The following is a 14,006-nucleotide window of genomic DNA, read 5'->3' on the forward strand; positions in this document are numbered from 1 at the left end:
TGTTCGCATTCCCGCCGAGGTGCTGGTATCTGCGCTGGTGCCTGCCTCGCAGAAATAGTGTGACGCTGGTGAGATTCAGGTCCCTCAGGTGTGAGAGGGGGCCTCTGCTGCTCCTTCTCCCAGCCCTGCTCCGATGATGCTGAAAGAAAGAACAAGGACAGTGGATCACTTAGCGTGGAGACAATGACAAAGTCCATCCCTGTCCCTCGGGTAATTGTGCGCTCATCTTCCATAAGCAATGGTCAAGCCATGTACCAAAAATAAATCATTTAACATTCAGGGCCTGGGTGCATGGCGCCTCTCCAGATCCTGGGCTTCCTGCTCGAAACGGCTTAGAATCTGCGTCTGTCTGCGGCCAATCCTCGCATGCTCTGCTGCGTTATGACCATTCTTCTCATGAAAATTAGAGAAGAGCATTGATTAGTGCAAATTGCACATGGACTCTCTTCGCGCATGGCCCACCCCAACCAGAGTGGGACGTATTAGGGCTCCAGTGCCTCCTCACCCCGCTGCTGCCAATCACTCACACAAAGATGCTAGGCCTGGTCCCCACCCCACCAACACCCACCTTGGCTACATGCTGCCTGCATCACATTCGGCACCACATGGTATGTCCTTCCATAGAGAGGAGGCGCAAGCATGTGGAATGCGGAGTGCAATGGATGGTTCGTTGCCACGGTACCTTGAAGCTCCCCTCCCACCATCTCATGGCCCTGACGAGGACATTTCCTGAAGTTCTGACTCAGTGCCTAGGTGCAGCTCCTCCAGGTCGCCTCCATACCAGTCATATGGGACTCAATGTAACACGTGCTGCGGGGGCAAAACACATCTCCTCATCACCCTCTCAGGCTGAACTCAGCATGGAGAGTATCTGCTTGCCCACCCAGCAACGGACAAATGCCGTCAACGATTAATTGTAGTCACCACACTCGGACTTGGGGGTGGGGGGTCGGGGGCAGTGGGGAGCTGGGGGCTACTGTGTTAACTATCCAATGCCAACATGGTACTCACCCTGCCAGAGCGCAACAAATCATTGAAGCCCTTGTGACACTGGATCCAGGTGTGCCGCACCATGGTGCAGGAGCTCACCACCTCCTCCCAGGCACGTTTCGTCATGTGGGGAGGCCTCCTCCTCCCGTCCTCGGGGACCAGCAACTCTAGCCGTGCTGCCACCTCCTCGAGGAGGGCAGCAAGGCAGTCATCCGAAAAACAAGGGGCACACTGGCCCCCCCTTCACTCCGGCATGGCCTGTCCCACTGGCCAACCCACCGGACTGGCCTGCTCATCAGAAGCCTTCTGCTGTGGCCTTGCATTTGCCATTGTGAGCAGCCTAGAAAAAGATGCCAGGCCTTCATTTAAACAGGCTGCCAGGTCGCCATTGGACCCGACGGTCTGTGCATGCCCGCTGCCGCTCGCCCACTCCTGCTATCCTCGGGAGTCGAGAAATACCCTGGGCGGGCCTTAATTGGCTCGCCCATGTAAACTGGTGGTGCAGACCCGATTGCCATCCGCACCCGCTCCCACTCCGCCTACCCCACCAACCGGAAAATTCAGGCCTTGGGGTATTTACAAACATCTTTCTCCATTGCTGTGGAAATATTTGTCTGAGCACCTGCCATGTATTAGCGAGGAAGAGGACTTCCTTCTTGTTGTAGACTTTGTCTATGAGCACCTTCACTGTGTCAGCAAATTTGATGCAATGGTTGATATCATGTTGACTGATGCTCCTGAACATTATTATCCACTATACACAACTGAAAAGCGCACCTTCCCTTTAAGGTGCACCAGATTGCCATTAAGAAGTGGCAAACTTACAAATTTCCTGCTTTTCCAACTGGAGAATGGTCCATAGGGAGGAAGGTTAGTGTTAGCAGCCCAATTAAATTAAGCTCAGTTATGAAAACGTCACAGTCCCCTTTCCTTGCCCATCTGACCTAATCAGCTCGCTGCAGCATAAACCTTGGGCAGAATTTTGCCATCGGTGTCGGGCCCACTTGCCGATGCATAAAATGGGGGAAACCCTGGTGTCACCCCACCCAATTTAAATTTTCAGGAAGGCAGGGATGCAGCAAAATCAGCTGCGGGCCCGCCGACCTGTTAATGGCCACTTGAGGCCGTTGACAGGATCATTTACCCAATTAAAGGAGCTACCCGTCGAACCTTAAGGTTGGCGGGTCGGCCAGGAGCCCCGGCGGCAACTAGAAAAAAGCATAAAACCTCATCCAGCGGCAGGATGAGTTTTCATGCAGGGTCTTAAAAATTGTCATAAAGTTGTTCTGTAAACTATGAACATGTCTCAACTCATATGACATTGTCACGTGAGGGTACATGCAAGGGAATTTTTTTTTCTATTTTTAATATTTTTCAATATTAGCCTCAGGGAGATCTGCGCTCTTCCGTGCACGTGTGAAAGAGCGCACCCTCGGTTTCAGGGATTCCCCCCACCCGCACAGGGAGCACATAGCGCTTCCTGCCAGACGTCACGCTGGGCGGACCTTAATTGGCCCACCCACGTAAAATGGTGGTGTGGCCCGCTTGGCCGGCGGCGATCGGCTCCTCGCCCACCTGCGATTGGTCAGGCCCACCCGCTTGACAGGCAGAAAGTTCTGCCCCTTGTCTACCATCCAGCTAATAAATGCCATAATCAAAAATCTCCTCCAGTGGAACATATCACAACTTAAAACAATACAATGAACTACAATTGTAAATCAAAGGTTAAATCCTGACATTCAATTCTATTTAGAGAATGCTGCTGGAAAAATAGATTTCTGTGAATTAATTCATTACTGATATGCTTTCTTTCTCAATGTTGCCACTTAATGCTATAGATAAGATTACCATCTATGGTTAAAGTTCTCCTCCAATAAATAAATTGCTGGATAGTTTCTCCACTTTTTAAAATGCTAATGATCTAACCCATTTGCAGGCTTCTCTTTCTCTTCCTACTAAGCTGTTTCAGTAAGATTAGTTATGGCAAAACCCTCAACAATTGCAGTTCCAGCTGCTTTCAAAATAACGTAGGTTATAGCTTGATGCCAGTTTTGGGAACGTTCTTAAATTAAACTCTCAATTATCGATATTCCATCAACTCTCATGTAAATGCATGTTCCTACCAATTAAGGCTGTTAATTGCTTGCAATTTGTGCAGATTAAGAATATTGTCAGTGTTGTTCATAAAGTCTATTCAAATTAATCCATACAGGAATTTGGAAAATAAACCTTGCAGCCCCATCCGCATTTGTCCTTAATGTGACGTGCATGAAGCTCAGAGCGGCATTCATTTGTTGTTAAAAGGATGAATTGGAAAATAATGCGGAAATCAGATTGGAGCCCAATCTCTCCCTGCAACTATTTTGATGGGCACAAAGTTCGTATTAAATAAGTCACATGATCTTTCACTTACAGGAAGAGAAACAATATATTTCACATTCATCGCGAGTTGAAGCAAGGGAAGAGAAACAACGTATTCCACAGTCATCACGAATTTAAGCTATCAGCAAATGAGAAGTGGAGACAGTGTTTAAGGTAATGTTTTATATCATTTTTATAAGTGGCCTGGGTGGATTTTCAACTCATGGTTGTTGGTTTACACTTGCTGGTAAATTAAATGTTAAGAGATCCAAATTTTGCCTGGAGATATCTTGCAACTGATGGCCACTGAAAGTGTGCTCAAAATCATTTTCAGTCAGGTATGCTTTGGTCATCTAGTGTGCCTGTGCAAAATTGTGAGCAGCTAATAAATGATTACACATGAGGGTACGTGACTACTTAAGGAACTTCCTGCTATTTTCAAATTCCTAGGTACAGGTACTGGATTCGCCCACTCTAAAACAAGATTATAACTCCTGGGTGAGAGCAATTGGGAGAGACCCTACCCCAGGGTTATTGAAATGGCTTCTCAATTGTAGATAGGTATTTTCACTGGTTAGTTGTTTTAGACTGCTAGTGGGCTTTTAAACATTTCTGGTTGTGTTATCTGCTGTAGTTTGGGCTAATTTTGTCATTGGGCAATAGTATAAAACTGACAATGTTGGAGCAGCCACTCATTGTTCATCTCGATTTTAAATTCATGAAAAGGGACTGTAGTGGTTATGTTACTGGACTAGTGAGTGGAAGGTACCATTATGTTGCTGCTCCATAACAGCAGTCTGAAATGGCTAGCTTCACTTGTTGCCCAAATTTTTGAGTTACCTTTATTTATTTAGGTTGGTGCTGGGATCACTGCTCTTCGCTATTTACATAAATATCTAGAAAGATTGAGATCTAAAGAGAAGGCTGAAGGATGACCTTAAAGAGATATCTTGTGGAGGAGTCCAAAACCAGAGGCTACAAATATAAGAGGATCATGAATAAGTTCAAGAAGGAATCCAGGAGGAACTTCTTTACTCAGAGGCAAAGGAGTAGCAGAATATATAGGCAGGGTTAGATGGAGTAAGGTGGGAGGAGGCTCATGTGGAGCATGAACATCAACATAGACCAGTTGGGCCGAAAGGTTTATTTCTGTGCTGTGAATTCTATGAAAATGATGCATATACACCTTATCCTTCCAGGATAACGAGGTAGACTGGTACTTTTCAGGTCTGAAAGTTGCGGCATTAAGTCCATTTGTGAGTACAGGGATACAGCAAGCAATAATCTGGTTGGGTAGCCATTATCCAGCCTTGATGTGCCCCATTTTGGCATGAAGCTCGCATGGTGATTAAATGGCTCAGGCTGTATTTACACGATTGCTAATAAGACCAATCTTTAGGGCATGGAGCTGCAAGAAACCAAACATACACTAAACAGTAAAGGTAGGCTTGAGGTAGACAGTAGTAGAAAGGAAAGGGAGTTTGTTAGGCCGCTCCATTTCAAAGATGGATAACTTTTTGGATAACTTGTCCACTGACAGCAAGCTGTTGTTAAGCCAAACAAATGTTCTGCTTTATGCATTTCAGTGCTGGTATGATGCCAGGTATGTAGGCTGTCCAACAGCACATCCCTTCAGCTGTTCGCAATAGGCAGAATACTGAACTGGTTAAGCCTGAATTTGCAAAACTCAGAACTGGAAACTTAGAAAATACTGGTTGGGCAGAGTCAACATAGATTTAGGAAATGGAAATCATGTTTGACAAACATGCTAGGAATTTTCTAAGGATGAAACTACAATGACAGATAATGTGGAACCAGTGGCTGTTTGGATTTTCAGAAGGCTTTTGATGAGGTCCCGCACAGGAGGTTAGCAAACAAAATTAGAGCACGTGCGATGGGGTAATATACCAGCATGGATTGAGGATTGGTTAACAGTCAGAAAACAGAGGGCAGAATTTTCTGGCAGACGTGTGGGTGGCGGAGCCCGCATGTCAGCGCTTAAAATGTCACGCGAGCGTCCTGATGTCAGCGCGCGGCATCGCGATATTTCGGTTGTGGGGCGCGCTATGCAGCGTGACGCGCACCCGCCATGAATTAAAGGCCTCGTTGAGGCTCTTAACTTGCCAATTGTCGACGAGATTTTGAGGGGCCCATACGAACTTCAGCTCGGCGCACAAGCCCAATGGGCAGGCACGTAGATTTTTTATTAAAACTCATGCACTGATGGGATATGTGGACTCAGAGGGGTTGCTCATGTTTTTCATGATGTATTTAAAGCAGTAAGTGTTGTAAAGTGTGATTGTTAGCAGTTCAGATTGATTTCCAATAGCTTTCTCTCTACTTTGAAACCAGTCTGCAGACAGTTATCTTTATCAGGCCTGTAGCTTTCCGGAGGCCTCCATTTAGCCTGGGTATGGGTTCTAACATCCCCACTGGAGGCAGCTCCTCTGAGGAGGAAGAGAGGGATAGAATAAGGAGGCGGCCAGACGTGGACAATCAGCCTCCAGGGGAGCCACCTTTGAGAGGCCAGGTGCAGGCACAAGGGGCGCAGGGCCAAGAGGTTGTCCAAGGTGGAAGGGGCGCAGAAGATGCCACTATCCTGCTGCCAGGGTATACAGGCGGCGAAGCAGCTACCTCAATATGACTGAGGTGCAGTACCGAAGGAGGGTCCATCTCTCAAGGGAAACAGTCAACTATTTCTGTTAGATGATTGGCCCTGAGATCTCCCCTAACTGTGTGGGTGGACACCCCATGCCAGCAGCTCTGAAGTTCACAGTTGCCCTCCACTTCTATGCCTCTGGCTCCTTCCAGGGCTCGGTGGGTGATCTGTGCGGTGTCTCCCAATCAGCTGTCCACACTTGTGTCAAGCAGGTTACAGACGCTCTGTTCAGACGGGCACTGATCTTCATCCCCTTCCGCTGTGACCAGGCAAGTCAGGCACACCGAGCCAGAGGCTTTGCGGCCATTGCTGGCTTCCCCCGCATCCAGGGTGCTATAGACTGCACACATATGGCCATCAAGGCACCAGCAGGTGAGCCTGGTGCTGCCTTCAACAGGAAAGGCTTCCACTCCATGAACGTGCAGATAGTGTGTGATCACAGGATGTAGATTCTACAAGTCTGTGCAAGGTAACCAGGCAGCTCCCACGATGCCTACATCCTCAGACACTCCCAGGTGTCAGGGCTCTTCAGTGCTTCAGCTCGGCTGGATGGCTGGCTGCTGGGTGACAAGGGCTATCCCCTCAGAAGGTGGCTCATGACGCCACTCCGCCGTCCAAGAACAGAAGCTGAGGAGCGCTACAATAGGAGCCACACTCCACAAGGGCTGTGGTGGAGAGAACCATCTATCTTAAGATGCGCTTCTGTTGCCTGGACCGCTCAGGAGGTGCACTTCAGTACCCCCCAGATTGCGTCTCTGTGATTGTGCAGAGCGCAGCATGCTACCACTATCTTGCACTGGAAAGGGGAATGCAGTTGATGATGAAGACCCTGATGCAGTGGATGAGGTTACACATGATGAATCCAGCAGTGGCTCAGAGGATGAGGAAGCACAGGGCGATGATGAGGGGCAGCACGCCGACCCGCTATTACACAAAGGAGGCAGGGACACCCGAGACAATTTAATCCAACGAACCTTCAGCTAGCTCCACACACACAGATCAGCCGGATCAGTATTGCCTGACGCTTCCACGCGTGGCACTTAGATGCTGAATCTTCCACCTCATCAGCTGCAACAAAGGGCTTAGTACAGAAACATCAATGTCCACTCAAACAACTCATGAGATGTCTGTGAAAAATACAGCTGCAGCACAAAGGAAACACCCTCAGCCATGGTCAGAAAAGTGGACTTTATTCAGTCTCTATGACAAACATAAGCAGTTGTTCCCTAATCTAAGGCCAACACAAAATCACCAGTGACAAACCCATGGAGTGCCTAATGTGCCTTACACTTGCGTTTGCGGGTGCTACGTCCAGGTGCCGCCCCATCGCTCGGAGTGGCTTGTGAGACAGCCTGCTGACTCTGCTGTCCAGTTGGCCTCGATGACCTTGGTGGGCGTCCTCTGGCCTGTGGAGCCTGTGCTGGCCCCGCCTGGGAGAGAGTGACCAGTTCCAGAACTGGCATCTCCCCAGTTGTCACAGCCTCAACGGATGCAACGTTGACTGGCAGAGGGGCAGAGAAGCTGCTGTCCTCATCCGGAGCGCCCTGAGAGGAGCTCACAGTGATGACAGGCAGCTGCTGCGCCAACGTGAGGTCACATTGGACCTCCCTGCTCACCGCAGATGCATGGACACTGAGCGCTGACACTTGGTGCCCAGAACATCTCCCACATTGGGAATGACCACCCATGGCCATTACCGCTGTGAGGGTTTGCAGGTCAGAGCGTAACCTAATCAGAAGAGTCTCTATCCGTTTGAAGCCCCTCCCATGAGAGTCACCAATCTCTGTGGAGGAAGCCTGAAGATCTGCCCTGAGGTTCATACCTTCACTGACACTCTGTGGACTCCTCCATCGCAGAGACCAACTGAAGCATACCCTCATGCAACCCTGCCAGATGCAAACGTGATTCCTGCTGTTTGTCCTGCAGCTGCTGCATTAGTGACAACTCCCAGAGGCAATCAGTCGTGGACTCAGCATATGTCTGGTCCCCTGCAGTCCTGTGGTTGCTGGCGCCATCAGCACTCTCTATCCCTGCCATCTCCTCCAGCGATTGTGAACTGCTCTCTCCACGGTGACCCGGGACACCAGCCGATGTTAAATTCCCCACCGAAGTGTTGGTGTCTGTGCTGGTGCCTGGCTGGCTAAACTAATGTGCCGCAAGTTGCACGTCTTGGCCCTCAGGTGTGGGGGTGGGGGAGGTTCTCCGGAGTCGTTGGGCGAGGCCATGCGGCGATGATGCTGAAATTAGCAACAAGGACAGTCCATCAGTTAGCGTACAGTCAGTTAAACCTTTCATCCCTTTCCCCCCCACCCTCCGCATCCTCATAAGTCACTCACCCTAAGGAGACAAACATTGGGGTGGAAAAGAGTCAAGAGGAGGCCCAAACATTAGATGCGCATACAGACAGGCTGGTCAGAAGGCCTCAGGAATGCCACATGGAATGTTATGTGCCACTGGAGTGGGGAGAGTGCAGAGGTACCTGACCTGGATGCATGCTGGCGTGGATAGTTGCGGTGCTGAGGAAACATTGCAAACACTTGCGACATTTGCCGTGGATCGCAGGAGATTGACAGGTTACATTATTGACCTTCATAACATTATGAGGGGCATAGAATGGGTGGGCAGAAGGCAACATTTGCCCTTGTTGCACGGATGAGTAACGTGGTGGTATTTAAGTTGAGTGCCATGAGGTTGACAGGTGAGGTGCTGAGGACCTTTTGGACAGAGTAATGTGGGGCGCACTGGCTGAAAGGGTGGTGGAGGTACCATCCCCACTAAGATGCAAAACCTCTTTGGCTGTGCAGCAGCCATGGCCTAACATGCCATGGCATGGGGATAGTAGTCACAAATGGGATAACGTGACTTTGGAAGGTGCTGGAGATGCGCATCCTCAAGGGGACGATGGACCTTTGTGTATGACCCACACGTCAGAGTGTCTCAGTCTGTGAATGAGCTGTGTTGCAGTATTAACAATTACAGCAACCATCAGTAGTTTGGATGGTGGGCAGACAGGGTGGATGGGATTGGAGACCTCAAATATCTGGCCGCTGGACCCCAGCCTCGCCGCCACCTGCCATGCTGCCTGCCTCCTCCCAGCTCCATGGCCTGCTCCTTGAAGGTAGTGAGGCATTGGAGCAGTGCGTGCCAGTCCTCTGGCATTCCCTTTGATTGTGCTATTTTTGTCTGCAGATGAGAGAAGAGGATTTATTGGGGCTGATTGTTCATGCACTCTGCACGCCCACGTCACATCCCAACCACAGTGGCCCATTTGAGGCCTCCAGCGGCTCCTGTCCACACTACTGGTGATCAGTCCCCAGAAGATAGTGCGGCTGGTCCCAAACCCCTCCCCCAATGGACACCTTGGACACATTCCGCGTCCATCACCTTGAATAACACACAGGTCTTAGTGCCCATGGCAAGGAGGTGCAACTAGGTGCGACGCCGAGGCCTGCAGATGGCTCTTGGCCAAGACACCTTGAGGCTTCCCTTCCATCATCTCATCACCATCAATTTGACATGTGTTGGAGTTCTGAGTATGTGTCTAGCTGCCTCCCCTGCAGGTTGCCCCCAAACTACTCAAATGCGACAAACACCAACATATGCTGCGGGGAGAACCCATCTTCTCATCAACCATTAAGGCTGATGTAAGCATGGTCACTATCTGTTTGCCCACCCAGCATGCACCAAATGCCCAATGCAGTAACGGCAGTAAGACGTGGGGGAGACTCAAAGGCTAAGGTTACCTGCTGGGTCAAATGGCCAAGGCTGACATGGTACTCACCATTCCAGAGCGCAACAAATCATTGAATCATTTGCGGCACTGTGTTCCTGTGCGCCGCACATCATGGGCGCTTACTGCATCACCCACCTCCTCCCAAGCCTGCCTGGTGACATGGGGGGCCCTCCTCCTCCCATCCTCCAGATACAAAATATCCTGTCGGCTGGACACTTCTTGGAGGAGGACAGCGAGGCAGGCATCAGAGAAGCGAGGGGCACGCTGACAACCCCCCCCCCACTGGCCTCTCCTGCAGCCTGCCCCCCTCCACCTGCGCCTGTCCTCTGAGTGCAGTCTCTCTCCCTCTTCGAGTGGCCTTGGTGCACGGCCTCAAGGAGGCTGTCTGGCCACTTTTTATACAGACTGCCGGCTCCCCATTGGAACCGGTATCCTGAGCATGCTCGCCTCCGCGACGATTTTCCCGTTCTACATGGGAGTCGCTAACCCGTTAAGGCCCGCCTGCACAAAATAGCGGCGCGGCCTGTTTCAGCGGCGGCAATCGCTGCCCGCCCGCCACCAATTCGGTCGGGCCCGCCTGCCCATCAAAGGCAAAATTCTGGCGAGAGACAGTAGGAATAAACAGGTAATTCTTGGGTTGGCAGACTGTGACTAGTAGGGTACCTCAAGGAACTGTGGTTTAAATGTGGGGACCAAAAGTAATATTTCCAAGTTTGTTGATGACACAAAACTAGGTGGGAATGTGAGTTTTCAGCAGGATGCAAAAAGATTTCAAGGGGATTTAGACAGGCTAAGTGAGTGGGTAAGGACGTGGCAGAGTTAATATGATGTGAAGGGTATTTCTTAAATGGTGAGAAGTTGGGAAGTGTTCTTGTTGATTAGTCACTGAAAGCTAACATGCAGGTGCAACAAACAATTAGGAAGTCAAATGGTATGTTGGCCTTTATTGCAAGAGGATCTGAGTACAGGAGTAACAAAGCCTTGCTGCAATTTTGTAGAGTCTTGGTGAGACCGCGCCTGGAGAATTATGTCTAGTTTTGGTCTCCTTACCTAAGGAATGATATACTTGCCATAGAGGGGGGTGAAACAAAAGTTCACCAGACTGATCCCTGGGATGGCGGGATTGAGGAGACTGGGGTGTACTCTCCAGCTAGCAGACAGTGGGCCAGATCATGCCCCGAAGCCACTGTTCACAATGCTGGTAAGACAGGTAAGTGAAGTTGGAGATTCTGCAAGGGGCTGCTCCTCTAACCACAGGCCGTTCTTCTACCACATTTCCTGCTGATTGTCAGCACTAGTGGTGACAGAGTTCACTGGTGCCATGCAGATGGTGAGGGAGTCTTTTGGGGCTATGGGGAAAGGTGAGAGTTTCTGCTGGGGCCAGGGGGGAGGTGAGAGAGTCTGCCAGGACCATAGGGAGGAGAGGCTGGGCAGGTCAGATGCTGTGGAACCTGGGGTTGAGGGCTAGGGGAAGAGGAAAACTGGTGTGCGTGAGAGGAAAAGTGTGGGCATGCCCACATGAGTGGGGGAGAAAGGACGAGTGCCCATGTGTGTGTATATGAGAGAGTCTGGCTCACTCGGTCTCTGGATTCTCACTCACCCTCATCCCCATACAACAACAGATATTCACATCCACTCACACATTGGGTGAGGCTGTGAGTGAGCAGCCTAGACTGGCAGTGAGTCGGACTCATAACTCTGACCCTCTCATACTCTAACGGTCATCTTCTTTATAATTATTAGTTTTAAAATATTATTACTCTATTGCTTTGACACTGCTTTATTTTTGCTTGGCAAGTTTTCTTTTCTACATTTTTAAACTTCATGTATCTTTCCTAAATTTGTTCATTGGCTTCTTGAGTGACAAAACAAATGGAAATGTGGCCACTACAGACAAAGTTTGAATATGTCTGGTTTAGAAGAATGCGAGGTGATGTCATTGAAGCATATAAAATTCTTCCAGGGCTCAACAGGGTAAACCACAGGAAGGATATTTTTCCTGGCTGGTTGGTGGCATGGCTTGGTTGGGGGGTGGGTGTGGGGGTAGTTGCCAGCCTACAACCAGGGAACAAAATCTCAGAATAAGAGGTAGGCCATTTGAGATGAGGAAGAATTTCTTCACTCAGTGGGTGGTAAATCTTTGGAATTCTCTACCCCTGAGGGCTGTGGAGGCTTAGTCATCGAGTATCTTCAACACAGAGCCTGAGTCTAGATAGTAAATATATCAAAATATATGGGGATAGTGCAGGAAATCAGTGTTGAAGTAGAAGAACAGCCATGATCCAGTTGAATGGTGGAGCATGCTTGAGGAGCTGAATGGCCTAGTCCTATTTCCTATGTTCCTATAATGTCTAATGTTAGATGTGATTTCCTGATAGGATTGTTCAGCAAGTGCTGTCCAAAGTGTGCTAAGAAGTTAAGAATTGCACTAACAGCCAATTTAAGATTATCAGGTGGGCTCACAATATTAGCCCACTTGCGCTTAAGCTAGACATTTTTAGGCCCAGGGACCTGTCCTCTGCAGGCAAAAGAAACATGTCCAGGCATTGCACCTTTTTTGAATTAAACAAAAGCATGGGGGACAATAGTTCGCTGGTCCATCCTCCTTGGCAAAGCCTCGACCAATCAGAGTTTGCTTGCCAATCAATCAGCACCCTTTTCTCAAGCAGTATAATTTGTTGCTCCCTTTGATAATTGGCATTCTTGGGTCTATCCTGATAAGTGTAAAATAAGAAGTTTTGGCTGCATGTCTCGTTTTTTAGCAATTCTCAAATTCTGTGCTCCCAAGCAACTACATGTGAACTACCTTTTATCACGTACCTGCCCTCAGAACTCTCAAAGACCTCAGATCAGCTGTGATTATGGAGCATACACAGCACAATATTTCCTGTGGCTGGGCAATAGGGTGTCTAGCAACCATTCTCAATGGGAAATTAAGCAAGAGATTGGGAAGGACCTATTTTGGTTTATTTCAACAGGCCCTCAGATAAACTATGGAAATTTCCCAGATTATGTTCAAAAGGGCAGAGATCTGGATCTCCAATTTTTTCTTCATCTTTGCAACAAGAGGAGTCTCAGTTTGTTGGGGCAAAGACCTGGAAAATTGACCCGGTAATATTTTGCAGCACTCGGGATTGATTTTATAATTGCCTGCTAAAAATGTGTGCAAAAAAATAATCCTGGATTAAATCTTTTCATTTTTAGATAAATCCACAATGGATAACAACAAAGAAACCAAGCGATCGTTTGAGTATTTTCAACACAATGGCATCACATTCATTTCATCGATTCACTCAATTGAACAACTTGAATGGGTGAAAGATTTCGAAATGGATCCAGATCTTCCACTCATCGTGACTTATCCCAAATCTGGTCAGAATATGTCATAATGGTGTAAGGTTGTGCCCACAGTTGCTGCACCATTAATTTTTGAAAACCATTTTAATATACACTTTCCCCTTTTAATTTTCGATCCTCTATTGGGAACCACAATCCTTTTGCTGTCTGCTTTTATTGATGAGCACGGGGTTCTGTCGAGTATGTGATAAAGATACATATAACACACAGGCTGTCAATATATTGATATCTTAAAACTGAATTATATTTTCTCCTATGGTTTGCTTTGTATGCACTTTGCCTAGTTTTAAATGGAGCTGTATAAACCTGCAGAAAACACTGATTTGATCCATGGTCTATGCTATGTTAGCTGATCGCAAATGCAGTAATTGTAGCGCTGCCCAGGTGTTGATTTTTTTTATTTGTCAGTTTAGACAGCATGTGTCAGTCAGTGATAGAGAGCACCACACAAGTGCCACACAATTACCTTTTCTAACAAGAGAAATAAACTAACAATAGCACATGCGGCCATTCAACCCATCATGCCTGTGCCAGCTATCTGCAACAGCAACTCATCGAGTCCCATTCCCCTTTTTTCTGTAGCCCTGCAAATCATTTCTCTTCAGATAAGGATCCAATTTTCTTTTGAAGCCCTCAGCTGAATCTACTTCCAATCCACTCTTAGGAAGTACAGTCCAAATCCTAACCACTTGCTGTGTAAAGAATTCTTTCCACGTCGTCACTGCTTCTTTGGCCAATCACCTTAAATTGGTGTCCGCTGGTGCTTGATCCTTTTGCTGATGTGAAGTTTCTCCCTATCCACTCTTTCCAGACCCATTAGGCTCTCTGAACACCTCTGTCAAACAGCAGGGATCAATTTTCTTTTCGAGGGCTACTTTTTGATTTTAAGGGCTCCTTTTTCAATAT

At 48.3% G+C, this 14,006-nt stretch overlaps 1 protein-coding gene across 1 annotated transcript in view; it reads left to right on the plus strand.

The window, feature by feature from the left end:
* The first annotated feature begins 3,374 nt into the window (after nucleotides 1-3,374).
* Nucleotides 3,375-14,006, plus strand: part of LOC121291097 (amine sulfotransferase-like) — a 44,752-nt gene continuing 34,120 nt past the window's right edge. The window contains exons 1-2 of the mRNA XM_041212147.1: nucleotides 3,375-3,525; nucleotides 12,948-13,115. Of these exons, the coding sequence (XP_041068081.1) occupies nucleotides 12,959-13,115 (157 nt within the window). The 5' untranslated portion in view covers nucleotides 3,375-3,525; nucleotides 12,948-12,958. The remainder of the gene's footprint in view (nucleotides 3,526-12,947; nucleotides 13,116-14,006) is intronic.

This window comes from Carcharodon carcharias, chromosome 19 (assembly GCF_017639515.1).
Source record: "Carcharodon carcharias isolate sCarCar2 chromosome 19, sCarCar2.pri, whole genome shotgun sequence".
NCBI classification, from domain to species: domain Eukaryota; kingdom Metazoa; phylum Chordata; class Chondrichthyes; order Lamniformes; family Lamnidae; genus Carcharodon; species Carcharodon carcharias.